This window comes from Pagrus pagrus (genome assembly GCF_965226575.1).
Source record: "Pagrus pagrus genome assembly, chromosome: 3".
Taxonomy (NCBI): domain Eukaryota; kingdom Metazoa; phylum Chordata; class Actinopteri; order Spariformes; family Sparidae; genus Pagrus; species Pagrus pagrus.
Window position 1 is genome coordinate 24,017,067 of NC_140187.1, and position 27,021 is coordinate 24,044,087.

The 27,021-nt window shown below is 41.9% G+C and overlaps 2 protein-coding genes across 2 annotated transcripts; both read left to right on the forward strand.

The window, feature by feature from the left end:
- The first annotated feature begins 355 nt into the window (after positions 1–355).
- On the forward strand, positions 356–6,920 carry LOC311254664 (BOS complex subunit ncln). Its single transcript, XM_084348541.1, has 16 exons — positions 356–440; positions 527–709; positions 2,248–2,438; positions 2,634–2,778; positions 2,863–2,960; positions 3,041–3,118; positions 3,860–3,963; positions 4,314–4,402; positions 4,536–4,675; positions 4,760–4,938; positions 5,605–5,692; positions 5,818–5,856; positions 6,142–6,314; positions 6,406–6,459; positions 6,540–6,618; positions 6,754–6,920. The coding sequence occupies exons 2-16, from the start codon at positions 565–567 to the stop codon at positions 6,808–6,810; spliced, it is 1,659 nt and encodes a 552-aa protein (XP_084204667.1). The 5' UTR covers positions 356–440; positions 527–564; the 3' UTR covers positions 6,811–6,920.
- Positions 6,921–12,732: 5,812 nt separating this feature from the next.
- Positions 12,733–20,875, forward strand: myorg (myogenesis regulating glycosidase). The gene is made up of 3 exons (XM_084349994.1): positions 12,733–12,813; positions 15,613–15,974; positions 16,150–20,875. The coding sequence occupies exons 2-3, from the start codon at positions 15,712–15,714 to the stop codon at positions 17,939–17,941; spliced, it is 2,055 nt and encodes a 684-aa protein (XP_084206120.1). The 5' UTR covers positions 12,733–12,813; positions 15,613–15,711; the 3' UTR covers positions 17,942–20,875.
- The last annotated feature ends 6,146 nt before the right edge of the window (positions 20,876–27,021 follow it).

Sequence of the window (27,021 nt, forward strand, 5' to 3'; positions counted from 1 at the left end):
GTTTCAGACACAATGATTAGAGGCATGAAGGCTCTGTAAAGCCTCAGTCTCTCCAAACTGTCGTCTCTGCAGGAGACGAAGCAAATAGCTGCTGTATGAAACAGTTTGCCTGCCTCCCACACAGTCTCTGCTGGAGATGTGTGATTACCTACTGGAGTAAATGAGTGTAACACTGCAGCCAGGAAAGAGAGGATGGGGAGGAGGAGGGATGGCTAGATAGAGGGATAGATGGATAGATGATAGATAGAGGAGTAGTGAGTGTGAGGGGTGGGGGGTTGGGTATTTGTGATTAGCCTTGAGTTGATCCCTTGGGAGCAGATGGTGAATGGTGGCTTACCTACAGAAGAAGCCTTAGTTTGTGTCCACGCTGCAAGGAGTAGCAGTGAAGTTGAGGAAGACGTAGTAAGAAGAGCTCATGAGACAAGACTCCTAGGAGAGAGGTGAGGAAAACTTCCATGCCCAGTATGATACTAGTAGACTGCCTGGCCTTGTACGAAGTGATTGTAACATCAGTCTTCCTTTGTAGAGTGAAACTATAGCAAAAGCGAGGCAGGACGTGACATCATGTCGCCGAGAGACGTGAGTGTAGCCGCCGTTCTGCTGCTGCTCTGCGTCCAGAGTCTGCACGGCTCTGCTCTTCCTGCTGTGTCCTCCTATGAGTTCACTGCCTACAGGATGCAGCAGTACAACTTGGTACAACAGAAGCATGGTAAGTTCAGAGCAACCCAGTTGCCAGAATAAATATTGGCAAAGTATGTTTCTGCAGATAAGATAGAATCTATATTTCTTTATGTTGCAACTTTACGTTTCTTATGTTATAACAATGCTCGTCTGGTTAGGTTTAGGCACAAAACCCACTTGGTTAGGGTGAGGAAAACATCATGATATCGCTTAAAGAGGTGTTTTGTCAACACAAACACAGCTGGAATTTATATCCAGTGGTTTCAAACTTACAAATGTTGAAACACAGACTCGAACTGTGGTCACTGGCTTTACTGCCCCCTTTAACTCCCGACATGAAAGTCTTGTTATGTAAGACATGTAATGTGACTGTGATCTGAGATATTTTTGTGGAAATGTCAAAAACGGTACGTCGCCTATGACACATAAAAATTTGAATGTATCTGTGGTTTGCAGAAATGTAAACTGGGCTGGTTAAGAGAGCTAATCCTCACCTCTAGTGGTGGGAAGTAAATACCAGTACTCAAGCTCTGTACTTGGGTACAGTTTTGTGGTAGTTTACTTGAATATAATGGTACTTTTTACTCAACTATGTTTATCTGACAGCTTATAGTTACCACTTATAGACTATAGATCCACATTTTACACCCAACAACAAACAATAATCTTATAAATCATAATGTATTATTAAAGATCAAACTAGTATCCGAACCTTTTTGGCTTGTGACCCCTCGTTCCAAAGCCGTGTATAGTTGGGGTGTTAAAGAGAGATTTTCCCTCTAACTTCTCTGGTTCCTTTAAATAACTGTGTAAGGCCCAAATAGATAAAATTATCCAATATTTCCCAAAAAGCAAAGGTCAGAGGAAGGTCTGAAAAATTAATATAAATTTGTGGCGCATAACTTTAATTGCAATTTTTTAATGTCATAGATATCAGCCGAAGTCCCTTTTTCTGCTGACCGAGCACTTTTACTTTCAAAACTTAAATTTAATTTAGCTGATAATGCTTCTATACTTTTACATAAGTAGGACTCTGAATACAAGACTTCTCATTGGTTCTATTTACCCTGTTGTATTGGTACTTTCACTAAGGATCCCTGCTCATCTCACATATAATTGAGTGCTTTTGAGGTGTAAATCTTCTAAAACTGTAGATGTCAGCCCTGTCTTCAGGGACAGATCCATCAACATGAAGAGCTGATTCTAGCAAAGGATTGTGAGAGGTTTTTAGTACTGCTACATTTGGTAATTAGTGATTCAAGAAGACACAAATAAAAGGTTAAAATTACCATACTGTATCACAACTGTAACACATATTACACTTTGTATTTGATTCATTCAGAGTGCAAAATATTGTACATACGCCTATGGTAGGGTTGGATAATTACTGATGCACTTACATGTAACATCTATGCTATATGTTAAATCTTGATTTAAAAAAAAAAAAAATTCTAATATTTCTAATCTAGCAGTCAGATAAGAGTAGTGGAGCAAAAATGACGTTATTTCAATCTAGTGTTGAAAAGTTTCATCATGAAGTTTGAGTGTATTTTTGTGTCTGCTCAGGTTGCCGTGGAGCCATTGTGGTGGCCGAGGCGCGCTCAGCTGATGAGCCGGTGCTGACCCGCCGCTGTGTCATCATGAAGGTGCTGGACTTCACCACTGAGAAATACCTCGAGGCCCAGAGGCAAAACGCTGCTGCTGTTCTGATCCTGCTGCCCAAAAATATCACTAGTGTCCCCCATGACACCTTACAGGTAACAAGTCATCAGACATTGTGCTCCAGGACCTGCTGCAAGGCAACAAGGAAAAAATGACATCAGACACTATTAAGAGTTTCTGAATATAATCTTATCCAAGTGCTCCAGAGTATTATGTAACAGCTTGTGTTATGAGAAAAAGAATATTAATGATTTGTGCCTTGTGACATGATATCTCTTTTTCCCTCTCAGTCCTTCATGGTGGGTGAGAGCGAAGCCTTGCTGAAGGAGACTCTCATGCCGGTGTACGTGGCGCCTGAGGATGAGCAGCTGCTTTACATGTATGAGGAGGTTAAGCAAGCTGCAGCCACCAGGACCTCATCTATATTCATCAGAGGTGAGAGGAACAAGATGAAACATGGATCTACATTTACATTAAAAACAACAGCATGTTTACTTTGTACGCTTTCACTGTTGGCAGTCCTTCGAAGCATGGTCACAGCTACGGCCTTTCAGATCCTAGTGAGCAACAATGTCCCTATTAAAGCCATCACTGACAACACCATAGTCGCACTGGAGGTGAGATTTTGTATTTCAGACAAACCTGATTACTTTGGCTCCTCAGTCCTGCACTATATAACCGCTGATGTTTATTTCAGGGAGTGCTCCCTGGTGCAGGAGAGGATGTGCCCACTATTGTCATCACTGCCCACTATGATTCCTATGGGCTGGCACCGGTGAGCTACATAAAACTGATGAAACGCTTCATGAAACATGTGTTAGCCACAGGTTCCAAAGCTCCACCACGCGGAGACAAAAATTACAGCCTCTGCACTCTGGCACTGAGGCCTGGATCTTGGCACAGGCATTCTGGGTACATTTCTAGGGCCTCTTTGCCACTAGGGGGCCCAGAGAGAGGGGCAAGGAACATCAACTACCTACATTAAATAATGTTTCACATATTTTATAGACATGAAATTCTAAAACAAAACAAAAAATCCCTGACTTAAAACTTTATTTCAATGTTTATATATTTATTCATTTTTTAAAACATAAAAGCGTTAAGGTGCATGAAAAAGTCAGCGTTGTTTTACCTTATTTATCATTTATTTAATTGTATTTATATTTAAAACCTGAATAAGTAAAGACATTAAAATGTAACATGCATATAAACTAAATATATATAATGTAGGGCTTTACTTTTCTTAGAGAACGGTTACTAATCAATGACATATGAATACAACAATAGTAAGTGATATGCTAGTATCAGCCAAACCACATTTTTAAATAATAGACTAAATAATAATTATATTTTTTTGCTTATTTACTAGATATCAAAATGTGTGTGTGGGGGGGGGCAAAAATACAGTCTGCCCAGTGAATTCTATCCATTTGATCCGGCCCTGCTTGCACTATAATACTATATTCATGCATGTTTTTTGTGTGTGTGTGTGTGTGTGTGTGTGTGTGTGTCACAGTGGTTATCGTATGGGGCAGACTCTAATGGCAGTGGGGTCACCATCCTGCTGGAGCTGGCACGTCTCTTCCAGAAGCTTTTTAGCAGCCCAAGCACCAGACCACCGTGAGTTATAATTCCCACATAGAGGGACTTTTTAACATAACCAAACGGATGCTATTTGGTCATGTATCCAAAGCAGCCAGTAATGCTGAAATGTAAGTAACTATGACAACATGCAATTTTATTATGAGTGAAGAAAATAATAGTCAGAAAATAACAATCCTAACCTAGTCCCATGATCAAGACATCTGTAGACAATCACCATCTGTTTAGGAGGATACTGTTAGATAAACAAATGCCTGCTTATCTCGTTATCTTCAGACTGACTCAATTTTTTTTGTACAAATTATATTATAGAATTGGGTTTATCATGAATAAAATATTTGATGTGAGATTTCCTTTTGGTCTTTTAGATATAATTTAATGTTCTCCTTAACCGGAGGAGGAAAATACAATTTCCTTGGCACAAAGAGATGGATTGAAGAGAATCTGGACCATGCTGGTGAGTTTTTCTTCAAGCGTTTGGGATTTGGGGCCTATCCTGTGCCAAACATGTTAAGTAATGCTGCAGTGCTAACATATCTGTATATGAGCAGCCCAGTTTGATGCATTTCATCCAAACTTTTCCTCTCCAGAGTCCAGCCTTCTCCACGACAATGTGGCATTTGTTCTGTGTTTGGACACACTGGCCAACAGTGATGAGCTGTACATGCACGTGTCCCGCCCTCCTAAACCTGACACTCCCATACATGCTTTCATTCAGCAGCTGGAGGAGGTAACAAGCTCTACTGCCAGTTGCAAAATATGGAGTAGATTTATGTCAGTCCTTATGAATTTAAATTTGTGATTCCTCCTCCAGGTGGTTACCTCCAGATTTCCCTGGGTGAGGGTGGGACTGGTCCATAAGAAGATCAATCTTGTGGAGTCCACAGTAGCCTGGGAGCATGAGCGCTACAGCCTGCGCAGGATACCCAGTTTCACTCTGTCTCACCTGGAAGACCCCAAATCTGAGCTCCGTGGCTCCATGCTGGACACCATGTAGGCTCTCAATTCTGTTCATTCTTTATTCTTTATTAGATCCACATTAGCTTCCACAAAGTGATCACTAGTCTTCCTGGGGTCCTAATTTACAAAATAACCACAAAAAAAGCTACTTAAAATTGCACAGAAACATTCATTGAAATAAATTGTACTATACTACATTTATTGTGTGATCGACTACATGACTATGTCCTCAAAGGCTTTGTTAACAATGCGATGATATGAGATGGTAGTGGTGGCAGTGAACTGAGTGGTTGAGCAGGTTGACTACCATTCACAAGGTTGCCAGTTTGATCCCCAGAACAAGTGCACAAGCTTCAGCCATCACACTGAAGCAATCACATTGTAATTTTGTTAGGAATTACACAATCAAGTGAAACAGAGCTGCTGTGACTCAGCAGGTAGAGCAGTTGTTTACCAATAGGAGGGTTGGTGGTTCGATCCCTCGCCTCTGCAGTTGACATGTCCACACCCCAAATCCTGGTGGCTCTTCCACTGGTGTGTGAGTGTGTGTATGAATGGTTATTGCTCCTGATGGTAGCCTCTGTCACCAGTGTATGAATGTGTGTGATTGCTAACCTGTGCTTTGAGTGGTTGGTAAGACTACAGAAGCTCTGTATAAATACAGTCAATTTACCATCCTGTCTTTGTATCTTCTCACAGGTCACAAGTGGACTTCAGGAAACTAAAGCGCAATGGCGTCATCATAGCCGAAGCACTGGCACGTTACATGTACAATCTCTCTGACAAGGTAGCGAAATGCATGGAAACAGAGTGCATGTGTCCCAATACTGAAACTGTGGTTCTCATCATTTATTTATTTATTTTTTCATCGGCATTTTAACGTGTGTCTCATCTTTTTTAACCTTCTACAAGGGCACGCCAAAGGATGTGCAGGTCTTTAAGGGCCAGATGGTAAGTTTCCAGTTATTTTGATCAATATGCAAAGATAAATGCTGACCTCTGGTGTTACTTTACAGGAATTGCAGAATGTGTTTGTGTCTGGAGGCCTGGGTCTTAGTAATAACCTTAGCTTGTTAATTTGATTCATTTGAATACTGGGAGCATTTGATAAAATCATTTGTTTGAGTGTATTTGGGGTTTAAAATGTTGATACAATTACATTTTTATTTTAGTTTTGGCACATGAAACGTTTCCTGCATTCTCCTTTCTTAAATCCACGTCTTAACCCTGATGCAGGACTTTCATGACGGCCGCATGTCCAGTCTGATGTCCTTCCTCACGTCAGTCCCTCGGGCCACCCAGCTGCTGGATAAGGAGCCCAGTCACATCCTGCTGGTCAACTCGCTGGAGCACGAGTTCAAACGTTACCTGCAGCAGGTTCACAGACATGCTTTCCGACAGGACAAGAGGTAACACATCGTGATAGAAGCCTCTCCTATGTCCTCAGTTGTCTTGTAGGAAAGAAATACAACAATTAATCATCTATATTTCTTCATACAGGGACCCTGATATTACCTTTTTTGATCAAATGAACCAACCCATAGTGATGTACAGGTAAATATCTGTGTTCTTATGCAGTTTGTGCATGTGGTAAATTTCAATAGACACTTGGACAATGACACTTTTTATTCCAGAGTGAAGCCTGCAGCCTTTGATCTGTTCCTTGGCGGCTGCATCGCTGGTTATCTGGGGATTGTTTACTATGCCATTCAGGTTTGTTAATGCTCCTTTTATACTCCATTCATATTGTATTGCATTACCTTGGATGCTGTCGAATACTTTCAAAGCGCTGGCAGGTTGATGTATCGGGTTTGTTTTCTTACAGTATCTGTTTGCTCTGTCTTCCAGAATTTCGGCTATCTCTACACAAAGCTCAAAGCAGCAGTGAAATCCAAGCACCAGTAAATAAGACTGTGCACACCGAGTGTATGATGACAAGGGCTTTGAAGTCTGCACTGCACATGATGGACTTCTGCTACACAGCCTGCGCAGAACATGAAAGCGGTGCAACAAGAATCTGCCCAGACTGCTCATGTGCACGTCTTATACAGTGTGTATTTGCTGTGAAATGTATATTGTTTAAAAGATTTTTGTACCTTTCATTATTCATAAATCCACTGTACTGTAAATGAAACAAATAAAAAGAGACGTTCGGGATTTTCCTCGCATCAAAGTGTGCTGCAGAAGGGACCACGAGCTAGAGATAGGATTTGATTTGAGCAGCCGTGAAGGACGTTCCTGCCACATCGTTGCTATGATTCCCCGTGTCCTCTGCTCTGCATCTGTTGACATGGATTTGACTGGGCTTAACATGGCTGTCAAACAAGGCCCAGCCACTGCAGCGAGATGAACAGCCAGTTCCTGTCACAGATAACTCAGAGGGAGCAGTGGAGACACAAAGGCACCCTACAGCGCTTGGTGAATTATTGATGCTCGTGTGGCATGCTGACAGTGAGTGGAGGTGACCCTGGGTGGTGGTGGTGGTGGTGGGAGATTCTTAGAAATCTCTCTTCTGGTTTGCTCCAGTTCTGCGGATCTGATAAGACTGATTCTGTTTTAACTGCAAGGCGGCTAAACAGCTGGGAGCTGAGCGTTAGTGTTTTGAGATCAGTGCTGAATGGTTTGCGAGAGCCCCTGTGAGGGGAAGTAGGTCATGGACAGTGACCCCAGGTATGTGTGTCTCTGCAGGGGGCCTGGGGCTTAGGAGGATTAGTGGCTGAGTGCTCAGGTAGCAACAAAGAGTTGTTCTGGTTCAGCAAGGATGCTCTTCACCTGTCTCTGCCTCCAACATAGCAGATTCATCACAATAGCTACACGTTTTTACAACATTTTTACCATCTTTTTACCTACGAAGTAGGATCCACGCAGGATTCATATTAACTGATGCATGCATAATATAAATACTATGTTGTGATGCACTAAACAATGTGAGAGTGATATATACAAGCGACGTAGGTGGCAACATAGCAACAAATTCAAGCAGAAAAAAACACATATTTGGCATTTGTGCTGACAAAAGTGGAAGTTAAACATATACACGTGTGAGGGGAAGGGAGGAGCCAGCAGGTGACATGGGAGGAGAAGGATGTTCATGACTTTCAGACGGACAGGAGGAGAGCAGTGGAAAATAAGTAAGACAGTCAGTGAAGATGGCTCCCCAGCTCTACATCACTGCGTACAAAGAGCAGTTTGCATCCCCCGGCAGGACCAAACGAGAACCACTTCGACCCACCTCTGCCAACCGCAGGAACAACCCCCAGCCCCGGCCGGTAAGAGGCACAACCAAGGACGATGTATTTATCTATGATTGTTAAAAAAAAATGTTGATATGTGATATAATTTAGCAGATAATGTCTCCAAACTAATGTAACATAGCATTGCATTTCTGGTGGTGCAATTAAGGTCAAGCAAGACTAAACGGGTCACTTATTATTGGCACTCTCTTTATTGCTCTTTATACAGCCAGAGTAAGGTGTCTTACACTAATTGGCGACTGGTTGTTTACATTTCCCTGCGCTCATTGAAAGCTGTATCCCATCTATTATTCAGTACCTCCTTCATGCCTATTTATTTATCCTGACACGCAGTAAACAGAGCTAGGAGGAGAGTACAGTCACTCTACTGTAAAGAAAAGAACAACTTAACGACTGCACATTAAGGTCTCATTTTGTTCACAGTGTTCAGTGTGTTTTAATGATTACAGATAAGAAAGCCACGCAGGAGAAATCCAAATGATTCATTAAATGAGAATAATGAAAAAAAAGAAAAAAAATTATAAATAAAAATTACCATATTAGACCAATTCAAATGTCTCTGTACACAGTACATGTAAAGATGGTCCATCAGATAATGAGGAGGAGAGGTTATCTGTGACACTGCTATCCAGTTTCTTCCCCATATCTTCTTCTTCTTGTATTTCTAACTGTACGCAGTGTTGTAAAAAGTACCCAAAAGTCATACTTGAGTAGAAGTAAACATATTGTGTCAAAATATTATTTTGGTAAAAGTGGAAATCACCCATAAGTACTTGTAAAAGTGTTACAGTATCTGATATTGAATGTACTTAAGTACAGTGATGGAATGTAGCTAAGTGCATTTACTCAAGTTCTGTACTCAAGTAAAGAACATGTACTTCAAAATAACACTTAAGTACAGTATTTGATTAAATGTACTTAGTTACTTTACATCACTGCCTACACTGTACATGCCTGTCTTTCCCACACCTCTGCAGGACTTTCTGTTCCCCCGGAGTCTCCAGCCCAACTTCAGGTCGCACCGCACACTACCACCCCCCTCAACCCCTGTGGACGCTGGCCGCCCTCTCTTCCCCCCTGTCAGACATTTGTCATTCCACAGTCCAGTCATGACTTATCCTGACAACCACCTGAATACAGTGGACACGGACAAACTAAACCACATGCCTCCTGTCAACCCCTCCACGGCACAGGCCCTGCCCTCTGCTGACGGCATGCAGAAACTACAGCTGACTGAGCCGCCTGTGGGCCCTGGATTTACGCTCCACCCGGCTTTGAAGAACCCAGCAAGGTAGCAGTTGATCAGTTTAATCTTTGGTACAAAGATAACACTAAATACTCATTGATTCTAATTGATTTTCTTTGCATTAGAGTGGATTATCAGAGGAATATTTATCCATTCTCAGCACAGCAACTCAGGTGAGAGAACGACCTCTGACCTCCTCTCATAGCCTTTAAACCTGAAAACTCGATAAATTGATGAACATTATTGGGTGATATCTGAATCCCGTTACTGTGTGAAAAAAGTGAAACTGGAAATTGTGTTTGACAGGCAACATTCAGCCATTCAGCTTCGGACAAGACCCCAAACCAGCAACCCTCAACGCCACTTTCAACGGACACAATTCTGGAGGTCGAGTTCCAATAGCAGCCTGGATTATAGGTGCGTATTTCATTTTAAACATTGTGTTGATGGAAAGATTTCCTAGTGCTATAAATAATGACCACTTTTGCTCTGATGATCTCTCAACAGCGGGTGCTACAGCTGCTTCCACGTGGTGAAGCCCTACCAGGCTGGCCACTACATCATACACCCGGAGTTTGTGTCTGAGTGCCTTCGTTAGGACTATTAGAGCACAGGCTTCCAGTGTGGGGATTGGGGACCTACAGAGGTCTTTGACGGGCTCTGGAGGCTCCCCAGCAAAATGAGGGATCATTAACTTCACTATTGTTTAATTCTCTACAAATTAACCCAGTGAGACAAGGTGCAAGAATGAATAATGTGACTGCTGGCTGCACTCTCACCACCATTATCTCCCTACATACAGCATGGACACTTACAATTCAGTACTGAATAAGCAGCAAAGATCTTCTCCCCACAAGGGGGCTTGTCGTGATCAAATTGAATTAGGCGCTGTGGGCCTAACGCGTGTCAGTCAATGACACTAAAGGAACAGTTCACCCAAAAAAATAAAAATGTAGTTGTTATCTAAATAAAAATAATGAGATGGGGATACTCCATAGAATGAAGGGAGGATTCTATTTTATTTTATTTTGTTCTATGATGTGATGTATAGTGTCTTATCTCCCATACTACAGACTCCGGTGCAGTAGGTGGCAGTATGCACTTTATAAGTCATGGTTAAATAGACAAAGAAAAAGAAGAACTGAAAAAAACAAACAAACAAAAATAAATCGGCTCCATACAGCTCATTCTGCGTAATCCAAATCTCTGCAAGCCCAGATATCCCAAATTGATTTGAAAACATATTATTTACTTTTGAAATTTGAAATTTTCACTGTAGCTGCTATGCTATAAAAGCGATTGCATGCACTCTGTCTGAACTGGGTGCACAAACTCATCAAGTGACTGACGTCAAGGTTGTAAGTAACGTTTTTTTCAGAACAATTAGGGATCTCTTGGCTTCTGGAGGCTTTGATTACACTGGACAAGCTGCATGGAGCCACTTTTTATTTTTTTTTATTTTAATGCTTTAAAACAAGTCCCCATCCACTTCAGTTGTTTTGTAGCACGCTGGAATTCTGTTTAGTTGTGAAACTCCAAAATATCATATGGACATCAAAAACATACCTAATTTTTAATCGTCATGGAGATGAGTAGATAATGACTGAATAATCACTTTTGAGTGAACTTATCCTTTAAAATGATACCCCACAACATGTGATATTCTTTATTACATGTTTGAAGCTTTAAATACAGAAATGGCACTGAGAAAAATGAAACATTACTTATTGACTTATCATGTTGTCCAGATGATATCCAGATAGCAAAATTGTTGCAAACACCTTCATCCAGCCCACATACCCTGTGTAATGATGGCACTTGGGCGGTCCACTCCTGTTCGCCAGATCTGAGTTACAAGCAGGCCATAGCATGGCCAAATGTCAGCCAAGAGCAGCAGTTCCAGTTTATTCTGTTTGCTCTTGGCTGACATCTGGCCATGCTATGGCCTGCTTGTGACTCAGATCTGGTGTGGGCCAGATCTGGGCAGCACCAGTTTTGCTTTCTGGGTACTGCCCTCCCAGCCATCCGTGAAGACGGATCCCTCTTTGAATTACCTCTTCCAAGGTTTCTTCCCTCTTTTTTTCTTGTCTTCTTAGAGAGCGTGGGCTGGATATGCAATGTCTCAAAGGACCTGTAAACTCCTCTGAGACATTGTCTGTAATTTAGGGAAAAAACTCCTCCTTCAGTTTCCCTCATCCTCATATTACCCCACTCTTCAAAACTTAAAAAGATAAATAAATAAAAATAGAAAATAAAAGAATAACAGTTGTATCCAAATCTTTATTTGTTCAGATATTATTGATTTTCTCTACAGTGAATAATACATTTACAACAAAAACAATTAGCATAACAGAGACAGTGCTGGATAAAAGAAGTATCTACAGTTGTTTTTGCAGTGGTTTGACATCTGCTGGTGTGGTTTGAAATTTTTAATCTTGTTTAAAAAATATATTTTTCCTTAATAGTCAGTACCTGGCATTTATCTTACTTGTGGGTCTAATAATGACTTGTTGAGCAACAACAGTAACATATTTTAACTCATATTGTAAAACGTTTTATTACAGTAAAACAAAAGGTTTTGTGGCCAATTGTTAGAAATAAACTGTATGAAAGTCAGAATGGAAACTATGATCGTGTATGATTACTGCAACAGAATAATTTGAAATACAGTAGCTGGATTATAATTTTAGTGTTGTACACAGGTTGTTGGATAAACTGCTGGTTTGATTAATGACTAATAAATGAATAAGCTCATTTTACCAATGAAGATGGCATGAGTGGCACCAAGACAACCTCTTCTCCTACAATCAAGTGAGCTAATTTCATGCAGCTTCATTCGGATGCCTCATTTCAGACCAGTATCATGTTCCACGATATCCCTGCAAAGCTCTGACAAGATGAATAGGCTGTCATTTACTTTTTCTTGTCCTGTGTAGTGACAGTTTAGTACCACGCTGTAGCAACTGTGTCCTGTTCCTTGCTCAGCTTTGCCATCTACAACATCACAAAAATGGTGATTATTATAAGTGCTTAGTAGTGACACCTACCATACATTAGACACAATAAACAACCAGTGCTAATAAAGTCATAATATTGCGTAGAAATACCAAAATATATTTTTTTCTAAACGTGCAATTTCTTTTTAATTATTGTCCTGCTCCTTTAAAAAAATGTTTTCAACCTGTGTGATTTGCTCAAATCATGTAAAAACAACAACAACAACAACAACAACAACAACAACAACTGTGGGCTAATTTGTGCTGAGTGAGAACATACCGACAGGACTACATTTCCCATGCTACCGTGGGCGTTGCCAAGACGGAAACGCAACAAGATGCCTTGATGGTCTTTTTCTGTGAACTGTGCAAAACAAGTTGAGGCTGGAGCTGCAGAGGGGGGCTGCTGACGGTAGGTAAACACTACTTTATAAACGAGCAGCTGGAAGTAAAACAGGACTAATACAAAAGATATTTAAACGCCATTTTAGTTGCACTCGTTCCGTTACTTTTCCTTCGTTAACTTTCGAGCACAGCCCACCACGACGCGCCACGACGGGGTCTTTCTGTGCATGAGACGTGTGTAGGAGTTGTGGGTGCATTAGCTAAGAAGACATTTCTCGTCTGTGCTATTAGGCTGTTAGCTCAAAAAACACCCCTCGCATGCATTGTAGGTTTGCATTTAATGGAAAAAAAAACAAAAAAAAAACGCACGTAGAAAGCTCAGCTCGTAATCAGTCAAACAAAAATAGACACGTCCACAGTGAAGGTCGCCACTGTTTATATCTGCCTAACTTCTGCTAGGAAGCTACTTTAACATTCAAGTATCGAGTTACTCAATTCCCAGTTTTTTTTTTTTTTTTTTTTTTAAGGTAGTGAGTCTTTCCCAGACTTGTTTGACTGCATCAGCACTCCTGTGTTTGTTTTCCCCTCCTGTCAGATCAGATAGGGAATAGGCTGAAGTGGCAGATATGAAGCCCCGTGATCACACCCAAAACAGAGAAATGCACCAGTCTGAGCTTTTTCTGCCTTTCTCACACACTTTCAGTGAGAAAATCATGTTTGTGTTAGAGAAAAGCCACTAGATGTGTGAAAAACTTGCACACAGACACATTTATTTAGTGCTGGAATGAAAAGTCAGTCATCAGTTAGTTAAGTGATTATTTTATTCATTTGATAATTGATTGTCGTTTGTATCAATTATTTCTTCCTCTGGTTCCAAATGTGAATAATTGCTCTAGAGCTGCGATGATAAATGGATTAATACTGAGTACAGTCAGTGGGCGATTTGACGAGGGGGTGAGGTGGGATGCCAAAATGACCTTGTTAACCTGCCACCCCCCCTCTCCATTCCCCAGTAGCAGAGAGAGTGCAGGGGCAGATGGGTTGTGTATTTGTTTGCCTAGTCTGCCTGAGTAATTGATCGTTTTCCTCAGGTTTGTGCGAGTTGGAATCTATGGCCCGGACGATGGCTCTGAAACCAAAAGAACCAAAAGTTTGCTAGTCATGGGTGAATGAACTGAAACAGGTCCGCCCCCATGTTAAACATTAATAAAGTGCATACTGAGTACAACACAGTGGAACATGTTGTCTGCTTTTAACACATCATTCTGTTCAACCCGGGGACTATCTAAAGATCTATGCCTGACAGGATTTAGCTAATTAGACCCTGACTGCTAGGAATTAACCTAACATACATGTGTTGATAGTGGGGGGAAAACAGAAGCCACACAAGCACGGCGAGAATATGCAAACTTTTTTCCCTAGCCGGGAATCAAATGTTGATAGGTACTATGGACAAAAAGATTGAGTGAGAAAATTAAGTATTTATTTATGAGTATATGTGACAGGGAAAATACATGTAGGCATTGTTACATCTAATTCAAATGCAACCGATGCAGTGTACATTGGGCTTTAGCTGTGGCTAATTTGCAATCCTTGGTTAGGCTTTCGAGGCACAACACTCAAATACTTGACATAAAAACTAACAATAAAGCAGACAATGCACTTTTCTAAAAAAAAAAAAATTCTATATATGAAAAGACATACATTTTATAGAATAGGCCTAATATATAGTTAGTCTTCCCATGACTTTCGGGGTCAATTTTTCCCCAAGTCCAGCAGCCTGAGAGGATCTCTAAGGAACAAACGGTTAGTTCTCTGTTAATTAATGGTGGGCTTATGTTATCACTCCTGTTGTTGGGGGAAATCTATACAAAGGGTGGTTGAACACAGAATTAGTCAATTAGATTGCTAATTAATAGCAAGCATGTTTTATTATCGACCCTGGCTGCCATGGCAGACCACGAGGGTCAATTGCAGTGAGGACCAGTCAGCAGACAGGGAATCTGCAGTAGACTGAACTCCCCTCGTACAGCTGTGCACTTTAATCTAATCTATTCTGAAGAGCTAAAGCCACAATAACGAACATCAACTAGTTAATTACCCATAAGAGTTTTTGCTGTATCCCTGCTGCAGTAGAAATGAACGTCTGTCTCTCTGTTTTTGTTGGATATGTTGCCAGGATTGATAAAATGTCTGATTTTTGGCGAGAACGAACCAGGTTACGTCCAGGTTTAGTTAGACCGGCTTGATGGAGCACAAAGTTTATTATTCTTTCCTCTCCTTCCCGGCACTGGCAGAGCTTTAAGGCCAAAATCCCCTTTTTCTGCTTCTCTACTTCCTTACATACTAATGAGTTTTCTTTCAATCGAACTCATATGTTAGAATTACTGCTGGGAACATCCACTTTATCCTCTTATGGGTAATTGGCAGCAGATTTGTTTTGTTAAATCTCAGACACATCTTTAAAGTTTACTTCCTGACAGCGTAATACCTCTAAGTGCTGTGAAATCACTTTGTGCAGCAATGCAGATCATGTAAGACAATTCTAGAAATGTAATGGAGGCTTTGAACTGACAGGGAAACAAGATAGACTGAGAAGCAGGTTGACATCTCATCTGTTGGTCTGACTGGGACTGTTTATTTGAATGTCTCTGATAGTTAGGTGGTTTTAAAGCTGATATTTCTTGGCTGACCAGAACTAGTAACCAATATTAGGTGAACGTACTATATAAAGGCTCTTTTTGTAGCAATTATTTTATTTTTAACACAATTTTCCGTAAAACAATGTTTATATAGGAAGAGCAAATATTGCATATAAGACCTCAACACTGACATTTTAATGTTGATTATCTCTCTCTCAATACAGGTAAGACAAACTAACATAACGACACAGGTTTCCCTGGAAAACATTTCAATGACCCGTAGAACAGCAACTCTCAGATTTGCCCACTGAACAGCACAAGTCATGTACCAAGTTGTACCGGGAGGAGCGGGAGGGACAATCACAGATGTTATCCCCAAGCAGAAACACAGCAAGGACACTCGACCCTTAGTCGGCGCTGGAGTGATTGGCCTGGTGCTGGTGATTGCGGCAGTGACTGCGTGGTGTTACTACATAGCCTCCCTGCGCAAAGCTGAGCTGCTTAAGACTCAGTTGCTGGATCTGAATAAAGATGGCTACATTATCCGCAACCAGGGAGGGTCTATTGTTTTCAGAATGGATTTCAGGTTGGTATTTACAACGGTCTTTGAAATTTGATGTTCTGTAATGAAAAATATTTTAGAAAAGTAAAATGTCAATACACACATGTAATTTCAGTTATTTCACTGATACAATACAAATTCGAGGTGTGTGTTGAGAGAGATTGCTTGAAAATATATTAATATATTCAAATCTTGGCAGGTCAGGTACGCTGGATTTGGATTCATGCTCCAAAGAGGGGGAGATGCTGAGCTGTGAAAGCACCACAGACAGAAAACTGAACTTCTTCATCGAGACAGTACGACCCAAGGACACGGTACAATGCTACCGTGTGCGTTGGGAGGAGCTTGTTCCTGACATTCCTGTTGAGCATGCCATGACATACAAGTTTGCACACTGGTATGGTGGTGCAGTGTCAGCAATTCAGCACTGGCCTATTTCTATTTCTGGCCAACAGGCTCCCAAACCCTTTGTTACTAGTGACATCTACAAAAACCGCAATGAATTTGGTGGAATTTTGGAGAGTTACTGGCTTTCATCCAACGCTACGGCAATCAAGATCAACAATTCTGTGCCCTTCCACCTGGGCTGGAATGACACAGAGAAGACCATGTCCTTCCAGGCACGATACAACGACAGTCCCTTCAAGCCAAACCCAGGAGAGATACCATGTGCTGAACTTAGCTACAGAGTATGCGTGGGCTCGGATGTTACATCCATTCACAAGTACATGGTCCGTAGATACTTCAACAAACCAAACAAAGTGCCTGCCAAAGTCATGTTTCGCCATCCTATATGGTCGACGTGGGCGCTACATAAGACTGACATTGACCAAGAGAAACTCTTGGCGTACGCTGCCAACATCCGCAAGTACAGCTTTAACTGTAGCCATCTGGAACTAGACGATCGCTACACCAGCCGCTACGGAGAATTTGAGTTTGACCAGACAAAGTTCCCCAATGCCTCGGACATGTTCCAAAAGCTGAAATCAGATGGAGTTCTGGTGTCACTATGGATTCACCCATTTGTTAACTACGACTCGAAAAACTTCCATACTTGTGTAGAGAGGGGGCTGTTTGTGCGGGAACCAACTGGCGAGTTGCCAGCCTTGGTGCGCTGGTGGAATGGCATCGGCGGCATTTTGGACTTTACAAATCCAGAAGCCCGTGATTGGTTTTCTCATGAGCTACGTTCACTGCGATCCAGGTATGGGGTGTCATCTTTTAAATTTGACGCAGGGGAGACCAACTACTTACCATGGAAATTTAGTACCAGAACTCCCATTCGGGACCCAAGTTTCTTCACAAGACGTTACACGGAAATGGCTATTCCTTATAATGACAGAGCTGAGCTGCGCAGCGGCTACCAGTCCCAGAACATATCCTGCTTCTTCAGACCAATTGACAGAGACTCTGTGTGGGGATATGAGTTGGGTCTCAAGTCTCTTATCCCCACAGTGCTCACCATCAGCATTCTTGGCTATCAATTTATTCTACCAGACATGATCGGAGGGAATGCCTATCTGAACCGCACAGATGGGAATCGTGTATTACCCAATCGAGAACTCTATATCCGCTGGCTTGAGCTGTCAGCCTTCATGCCCTCCATGCAGTTTTCTATTCCGCCATGGGAATACGACAACGAGGTGGTTGAAATTGCTCGGAAATACACAGCCCTCCATGAGAGTATTGTGGCGCCACGGGTCCTGGAGCTGGCTGGTGAGGTGCTGGACACCGGGGATCCAATCATACGGCCCCTGTGGTGGATTGCCACAGGTGATGAGACGGCCTATAAAATCGACTCCCAGTTCCTGATTGGGGATGACCTCATGGTAGCCCCAGTTTTAGAGCCTGGAAAGCAAGAGCGTGACATCTACCTCCCCGCCGGCCGTTGGAAAAGTTACAAGGGGGAGAGATTTGATATCAAGGAGCCACTACACCTCACAGACTATCCTGTGGATCTGGATGAGATTGCTTACTTTGTTTGGGTGTAGCAAGAAAGGAATGTTGAGCCAAACAGACTTGATTAGCCTATGATCCAATTTGCTTGTAAGACAAGCTTAGCAAATTTAGCTTTTATGGTTGACATTGTATGAAAATGGAAAAGCATTTGTGCAACAAAGTTTTAACACTACGTGACATGCTCAAAACCTCATGAATGTTTTATTTCATTTAAACTAATTAATGCTTTTGCGTTGTTCGTGGTTTAAGTGTTCTTTACAATGTAACTGTTGCTCACTGGCAGCTACTCTCGCCATAAGTGATAATCATGAGTTAACAAAATGGTAAAATATAATATGACAGTAGCACAAGTAGAGAAAAGTCGTAAAGTCGAGAAACTGACTTAATAGTGTCAGTTAACCAATTACTTAAAGTTTGCTAACATTAGCTAGTATTCACCACCATAAGCTACCAAGTAAGGCTGTGCAAAACCCCAGTATGTAAAAAAGTGAATGAGGATATGCTTTTAATGCATATGAATTCAGATTTTCATTTATATAAGGAAGGATGTGTTACTCAATCTTTCAAAAGTAAGTCTTACTTTTTTGTCATTTGTCATAAAGGGAATGTGCAAACTGTGAACTGAGTAAGGCATAATTGCCATTGTGTGCCATAAAGTTGTTATAATCATTGATTGTCACTGCACTTTTAACTTAAATTAAAGCCAAACAGATTGTGTTATGGGAGAACAACTGAAGGGGTGTCATTTTTGTCATTAAGAAGGGAGTAGGCCACATAACACTTTCTTCATTGATGAAAAAACATCTCAGTTTGACTGAGATATCCTACTTTCCTTTGACACTAATGACTCCTCTGCTTGTCTGCTACCAGATACTTTTCAGGAAGTCAGGTTTTATGCTTCACTTAACGGGATGAATGCTTGAAGCTTAATCATTACAAACGGCATGTGCTCTCATTTGTGTAACAGTGTCATGTAACTACTCTTAGCCCAGTAGAACATGCCTTTTATTAGGCACTAAATATTTTATGCTCCTCCTCAGGTAACAGCTTTTTCTGGCTGTAGTGTTTTTTTTTTTAAGTGTCTGGTAATTGCCTTTATTGTGCTTTGCTGACCTCCGAATGCAGCTAAACAGCTATCGCTATAATGTATAATACATTGACTTCCACATCTAAAATAACAAGTCTCTTTGGAAGATTTTCTGATGTTTGTAATTCTGAAACACTATTACTTAATACCTGCCTGGTTTGTAGTGTGGAAGTCTATAGATGCAATGAATTTAGCAGCAGTCAATGATCAAATGAATTGACTACAGGGTTCTTTGTCACCTTGTGTTTTGTTAATGTGAATATTTTGAAACTGCAGTGATGTCTCCCAGTGCCATATGTTAATAATTACTGCGACATACTTTGTGTGATATGCTGTTATGCTATATTCATTATTGTTACACTGTTGCATATTGTACATTCATTATGCAATATTATTGTTATTTTCACCCTTAATGGGGTAATTTAACCTTTATGTGCAATGACATGGTCAACATAACAAAAGTTTTCCTTTAAGAATACAAATGTATTCCTTTAAAGGGTAACTCCCCCAGTTATTCTCCTTAAAGGGGCAATACATTAGAATTTTAGTGAGAAACTCAATTATCAACAGAATGTGAATAAATAGCAGTTTTGACATTATGATGTGTATGTGTGGTGTCGCATAGATCACTACAGAAGTTAGCATGCTAAGCAGCTAGCCCCGTCCTGTCCTGATCCATAGCTCCTGTGCTAGCAGTGTAAACACGAACACTTCCCTCCCAGCCTGAGCCAGTAGCTACATGGCTTACTAAGCTAACTAGCTAAGAGCAGCTAGAGTTAGCAGCAATTAGCAGTTACTCCAGTGATCTACTGCCTGTACCCTATTTGTTTTGAGTATGAATATGACAATCGGCCAATTGTTACACATATGCACCTTTTTAAAGTTTGCAGGTCTTGGGGAGGACTAATGCATATATGGGAAAAAGTAGTAAAAGTAAAAACCAGCAGTAGCAGTAAAGTAGTATACATTTGTGTGGCTCCAGAGGAAGCTGCATGTAATCTGATAAATTGCCTCCAGTCAATGGTAAAGTTGCATTGTGTGTTATATAGGCACCAGGGTTTGAAAAGCAGTCCATTGGTTTAGCATAGCACTCCTCTAACACCGTTTGACTCACTACTGACAGTTTATAAACAAATGATCAAAATCCATAATGTAGAACCACAAAAATCGTATTTGTTATTCCACACATTCTTCTTCCTTTTCAAAAGCCTGGCACCTACATTACCCACAGGGCAACTTGGCCACTTTGTGACATCGTTGGAGGCAATTTTTCAGATTACACAAAATACTTTATGCTACTATTATCACATACACACTGGTACGCCTCAAGACCTGTAAACAAACTTTAATGTGTTAAATTGGTGGAGTTACCCTTTAAGTAACTTCTCACAAAGGAACACCAATAAAGAATAATATTGGTAACATGGTTCAGCAAATTCTTATGGTGCAATTTTCTCATTTGGAGGTAATTAAATGGTGCCTGCCTTTCAGCCATTATGTGGGCCTGTGCTGACTTTCACTTGTGGCTCACGGGTTGACCTCAGTGGGTTTTGTTTGTGCCTTTTGACATAGTTTCATCGTAACATCACTGCCTATTCATAGCAGTTCTCACTCAGCATCTGGGCCAGGCCAACCTCTGAGGCTATTTCTGTCCCAGCCAGTCTTGGTTTATGACAACATTGAGACGCCTTGTCTCGGACTGAATGTTTCTTTGCTTTTTGGCTCTTTTGACCCACTGTGTGCTGTTATTTGCTTCGAGTTATTGTAACGGAACATTGGCAACATTTGCATGTTACTTAAGGGCAGAACTAATTTCCACAAGAGTGCATAATTGATGTAATCTTTTGTGAATGTATTAAAAGATACAAGTTTGACTTTTGCTGTTTGTTGTTGTGTGCTTAACTTGCATGGAGTACACATGAATCTTTTTTTTAAAAGATGACATTTTACATTGTGCTACCACGACTACCAATACCAGATGACTGATTTAAAATCCTCCCGGAGTGGTCAATATATGCCCGACTACTTTTTTACACACACCTACAAATCAAATAGAAGAAGAAATGACACATGGACGTGACATTCAGGTCAGTAAGCTGACCGTGCAACCAGCGAGCCAATAACAACCTGTAACCTCTTATGAGTCTGCAACACATGAAAACTGATATGCCTATCAATTCACTATTGAAAGAGACACCCTTGAGGGACTTTTCCAACTTTTGGCGGCCACCTCATCATGGGGCAATAATGACAAGGTGATGAAACAATTGTGCAGGTTATTTGGAGGCGGTGTTCAGATCAATAAATCATCTGGTGGTTCATGATGTGAGGCCAGGGAGCAAGTGATATAAAAATGTACAACCAGACACCAAGAATGAAAACGATAAACAGCAGCAGAACAGTATTTAGTAAAATTACAGCATTAAGTATGATTGTTGTTTTTGAGTTCAAACAGCCTGGCTGGACCACTTCTTGCAGCTATGGTCGATCTTTCACGTGTTTGGGGAATTTATTCCATTTCACAGCAGCGGGATATGCTTCAGAACTACTTTGCTTTATTTGCCAATGCCTCATCTTTCTTCAACATTGATCTAGACTCGCAGCCTGTGCGGGGAGGACATACATTCATTGATTAGCTGTCTGTGTGTTGCAGCGATCAATATTATTTGTCAGTTTGCTTTCTGCAATCATATTGTTTGGTTCTGCCCATATTTTCATGGACTGGACGTTTCATTTATGCAGAAGCTTTAAGGGGAACTTTCTATAGGAAGGGTTGAAAAAGAGAAGATTAGAAAAAAGGACCATTTTATGTTAAAACAGTTGGGCCTGTAGTAATTATATTTGTGCCTAGCTCAGTGTGTGGAGGCGCATGCTTTACCCTTTTCACTATCTTATGAATTTGTTGATTTAAATGAAGGAGACAATGCAGATTTACCTGTTGTTGATGGCAGGTAACGGTATGAAACTATAATACAGAGCAGTTAGAATAAAGATAAAAGAGAATTTAGATATTGCAATCTAAACACTGACATTAAATCCGTGGCTGTTCTGGCAATGTGGTGCTGCAGACGTCCAGAAGGGTGCAGTGTAGCTTCATTGATAATTCCACTCTCTGACATGTCAGTGGACCATGGTCCAGATGTTACTGTATGCAGACAAACACACACACACGCGCACACACCAAGCAGGACACAAAACTGGCAGAGCACTCCCCCCCTTCCTTCCCCACCTGTGAGCCCACCTGTGTGTCCATCTGCAGAGGAGAGACGCCAGTTGTTCTGGTTAGGAGCCAGTGTGTCTCAAGTACCGTCCCATATCCTCCTTCTATGAGCCTGTCTGCTGTCTGTCCTCCCCAGTAAGGCAAATATATATATTACACAAAGAAAGAGAAGTGGTGCTCAGGACAAAAACCATAAAAACACTGCTGACTCAGAAAGCACATGTTAAAATAAATACATCTTTTGCACCAGCTTACTTAATGAGCACGCTTAAAAATGAGTGTGAAATATAAGTATTTGTATGCTGTATTGTAGTGTATGTTTCTGTGGGTTACAGTGCCATTACATCAATGTATGTTGTAATTTGTGCAGCCAAGCTCAGTTGGACTTGAATTAACAATCACTACAAGCTAATTAATGGAAAGTATATTGCACTTTTATACCCACATAAAAAATAAATCACTAAAATAATTCTAGATGAACATTACAACTACTGAATCCATCATCGAAATTGCTGTTTGATCACAATTATAGACCGAAATGAACAAGAGACAAACAATGATGAATAAGCTTCAGTTTTATTAAAAAAGCTTTCCGGCTTCTTGGAGTTAAGTGTGGAATGAGCGTTTATTGTAGGGGACCACAGGGGAAATAAAACCCCATGGCCGTCTCTTGTGTGAAGCGAGAATCTTTGTCCTTAACCCAAGATTTTCACTCCGTAACTAGAATGACCTCGCATCTGGTGCTGCCACGGCTTGTCTGACAGGAATATGTCTGTCCTCGCTAGGTAACAAATGAACCCAACACCCCAGAGACCGGTCTCGCATCTGTTTATCTTTTTCACCTGTCGGTTCGCTGCACTGCATCAGGCTTACACTCCTCTGCAGCCTTTGTGGGTTTCAGAGCATGCCTCTGGCATTACAGGGGCAGAGATAGTCAGTGTTGGCTGGTGGCACTGTTTGTTAACTTTATGACTGGACATGATGGCATCGTGGGTCCAATTAAATATTTGTTTTCTTATTGTGTTTTTGTCCACCAATACTAAAACTTTGATTAAGTTATCAGTGGATTGACAGAAACATATTTTCACAAATGGTTAAAGGTGCACTATGTAACCTGTTGAGATTATCCTCAAAACAAATAGGTGGCAGCATATCAGCTATCAACTGCTGCTAACTGTAGCTGCCATTAGCTATTTAGCTCAGGTAGCCGTGCAGCTAGCAGTCCAAACTGGGAGCTCGGAGAACTCGGGGGAACTTAAATGTTCACATTACACAAGTTCACAATAGGAGCTTTAGACCGGGATAGGTCAGGCTAGCTGGTTAGCATGCTAATGTAAGTACACATCTTTGTAACACAATACAGATGTAAATTCTTATATATTGCAGCTTTAATTTTTCAAAAGATTGCTAAAGATTCTCATGTTCACTGACTAAATGTGGTGATTTGCTGCTTTCTCTTTCTTTTCTAAACTGAACAACTTTGTTTTTTAGACTTATTTTCTGACAAAATAAGCAAACTGATGACCAACACCTTGAGCTTTAGGTAATTATCATGGAGATTTTTCACTGTTTTCTTAATGAAAAATCGATTAATCAAGAAAATAACTGGCAAATGATTTGATAGTGAAAACCATTAGTTTGAGCCATTGATAGTTGTAGCCCTCCTCTCCTTTTGTTGCAGTGTTTTTTTGGGCAATAACAATAAAACCCTGTTGAATCTTGAGTCCGTGCAGATAGTAGATGTGGTATAGAGCTAAGGCAAATAGTGACAGATATGCATACAAAAAATTAAGGACTTAGGTGAGGACAACAGGCAGGGCACTTCCTCTGTGCCTTGGTGGGGGTGAGAGGTTGAACGAAATGTCAGGCGCTGAGGAACAGATGCATAATTGAAACATTGCGTTGCCGCTGCAGCCGTGCACAAGGTTGTTTGATTGATACCGTTTTAGAACACTCCTGTCCCCTTGTGCTCATGGGGTTTACCTGGGGAGAAACCAGGGGAGGGGGAAAGGTGCTTAGGTGGCTCATCTGGGTTTTGGAGGAAAATTGGTGCCATCCATCAAACACTGCATTTAACAAACGCTAACGCAGGCCTGGCCAACAAAGGATTCGTATATAAGGCAGCGAACCGGGAAACATGTGAGGTGCAGGGACTGCTGAGGGTCTATCAATCAACCAGTCAGCTCCTTTATTTAACAAGCGAGGGCCACAGACCCCGAGGGCCACACTCCATATTCTGGCTGGTTGGGCTCGCAGTCTTCTCCTGTAAAAGGAAGAAAAAAGAGGAAGAGAGGGATGAAGGGAGGAAGGAAAAGAGGGGCATGAAGGGATTGGGGTTGGGGGGTGATGGAGGTGCAGAAGGGTTTGGCCCGTGTCCCCTGGCGAGCCGGTGCGCTTCATCTTCTCAGTGCAAGGGCCTGGAACTGCCGCTTGATGGGATTTTCAGCCCTGTGGCCTCCGCTGTCCCAGCATCCATCTGGAGGGCTGCCGTGTGCACAGCGGAGAGCCAGCCACTCAGCGACACAGCCATAAAGAACAACCCGTGGGCCAGCCAATGCCACTGATCTGAGGCTCGCAGCTCTGTTCAGTGGACAGGCCAACACTCAGTGGCACACATTCCTGTCAGGGACACAGGCTGATCCCTAAGCTACTGTGTGCTCAGTGGAACAGAAGACACGCTCTGTGAGGCAGCCCGCATCCAACCACTGACTCCTTCAAAGCTTAGAAAATTGGAATGGAACAAGGACTTCACTATTCAGCATCCTTAATGGTGTGGAGAGGACTATCTCCCCTCTCTCATTTGTTCTGTCTCCGTGTGTGTCACAGCAAGGGAATATACACTTAGACTTATATTGGCATTGTGTGACAAGATTTTACAGTGCGTTCATTATCTGATCAAGGTTAGACGCAGACGTTATAGTAGCACCTTTGAGATGATGCAAACGTTCATGCAGTGGTCACACAGATTCATTATTGGAATAAGTCTGTTGGAAGGTCCTTGCCTGAAACTGCTGCCTCCTTTGCATGCTCAATAAGAGTCCATTTTTTACAGAGAAGTTCAATTTAATACCACAACGCACAGCATCCAGAACAATAATATCAGCGATATATAATTGAAAATCAAGACCAAATATGCAAAGACAATCATTACTGCCTCTCATTATTGGATCCAATTTATGTATGCCCCAGGGGACAGAGTAGCAAATAATGGATTTGTACTGTGGAGCGCCGAGATACTGTATGCGCCGTGTTGGTGGCGAACGTGCACGAGATCCGGTCCGATATAACTGACACGGGTGTGGAAAGTTTGGATTGAAAATGTTTTTGTTTCTCCTCAGGGCTACGCGGCATCATTAGCATATTTTTCCCCCCCTCCTGACGACTGTAAATTTAGTGAATGTAGCCCTGTGGTGGGTAAGGTGGGCAGACGGCAGACTGTATAAATAAACAGAGTCTGTCTGAGGGCAGCACTGTGGCCCCCACCTGCCCACCATCAATCAATATTACAGCGGCCACTGGCAGCCCAATCGCCCTTTTATAGGCCTGTGAAATGATCAAACATCTGCTCATAACCATGCTTCATATATAGATGGATCATACATACACAATATCAAATTCTGCATGATATCAGGCTGCACAACAGGACATAACAATGACCATACAGTGCATTTATCCAAAGGTGTGCACAGCCATAGATTGAGGTGTAAGAGGCCTTGAGGTTGACTTCATCAGCAACAGAGTCACTTTTTAAGGCTTTGGGTCAATAAAGCCAAAATTTACGTTGCATAAAGCCGTCCGTCTTGTTTTTCTGTGCCCAAAGACTTGGTTGAGAAAGCACAACTCTGCCTCAACTATCTCGTTGTTTACTGTTTAAAAGTCGGCCATGTTGATGGAAGCTCAGTGAACATGATAAAAGTTGAGGCCAGTAACTAGTTTGGCAGCTGTAGTAGACAAAGGTTGCGGGGGCCCGGTCCATGGAGAGGGGGAATGAATCCAACTGGTCCAAGGTTAATGGTGGCTCGGAACAAAATGGATTCAGTGCCAGGGGCGTGCTGACAGGTGATTTGACATGAGTGAAGGTGGGCCATCAATCTCACGTTGGCCCCTATGACCCTCCCCCGCCCAGCTGTAGCAGCTAGGGGGCGCCAGGTGTCATGGTGCCCTGACCTGTACAGGCCTCCAGATAGCCCACCTGCTGTCTGCCTAAAGCTCCCCCTACGGCTAGAAGAGACTCCCATCACTTCACGCTCGGCTGGCATAATGAAACTGTGATTGGAAGATAGTGAACTGTGACAGGCGGTAGTGGACTCAAAGTCTTCAAGCCAAATTCAGAACCACTCGCTCCAGGTTTCCTTTCACAGCTCGCTCTTCTCTTGAACCGGTCTGACAATTTAATGGTGCAAAAATGATAATCTGCCAGCCTGTCTTTAATATGCTTTCATACTCTGTGTGGCTATTGTCTCGTGTACTGCGGTATAAAGGGATTCTGTAACTCATCCAACCTGATGGATAAAGTATGCTGAGGCAAAAACTACTTTGTGTGGTGTCATTATGTGCATGTGTGTACGCGCCCTGCACCCCCTCCACAGCCTCCCTCCCCCAGGGAGGCTCAGCTTCACGTTTAAACCTGACATAAATTCCCTGTCACAAATCCCCGGGGCAGCCAGGCTTGTAGGCAGAAAAGCAAATATTTCCGTTCCTGATCATGGCCAATCCCTTTTAACATCCCCACCCACTGACCACCCTCCTCCTCCTCCCCCTCCTCCTCCCACCCTCCTCTGAACCTACCCTAGCACCGCAAGCCA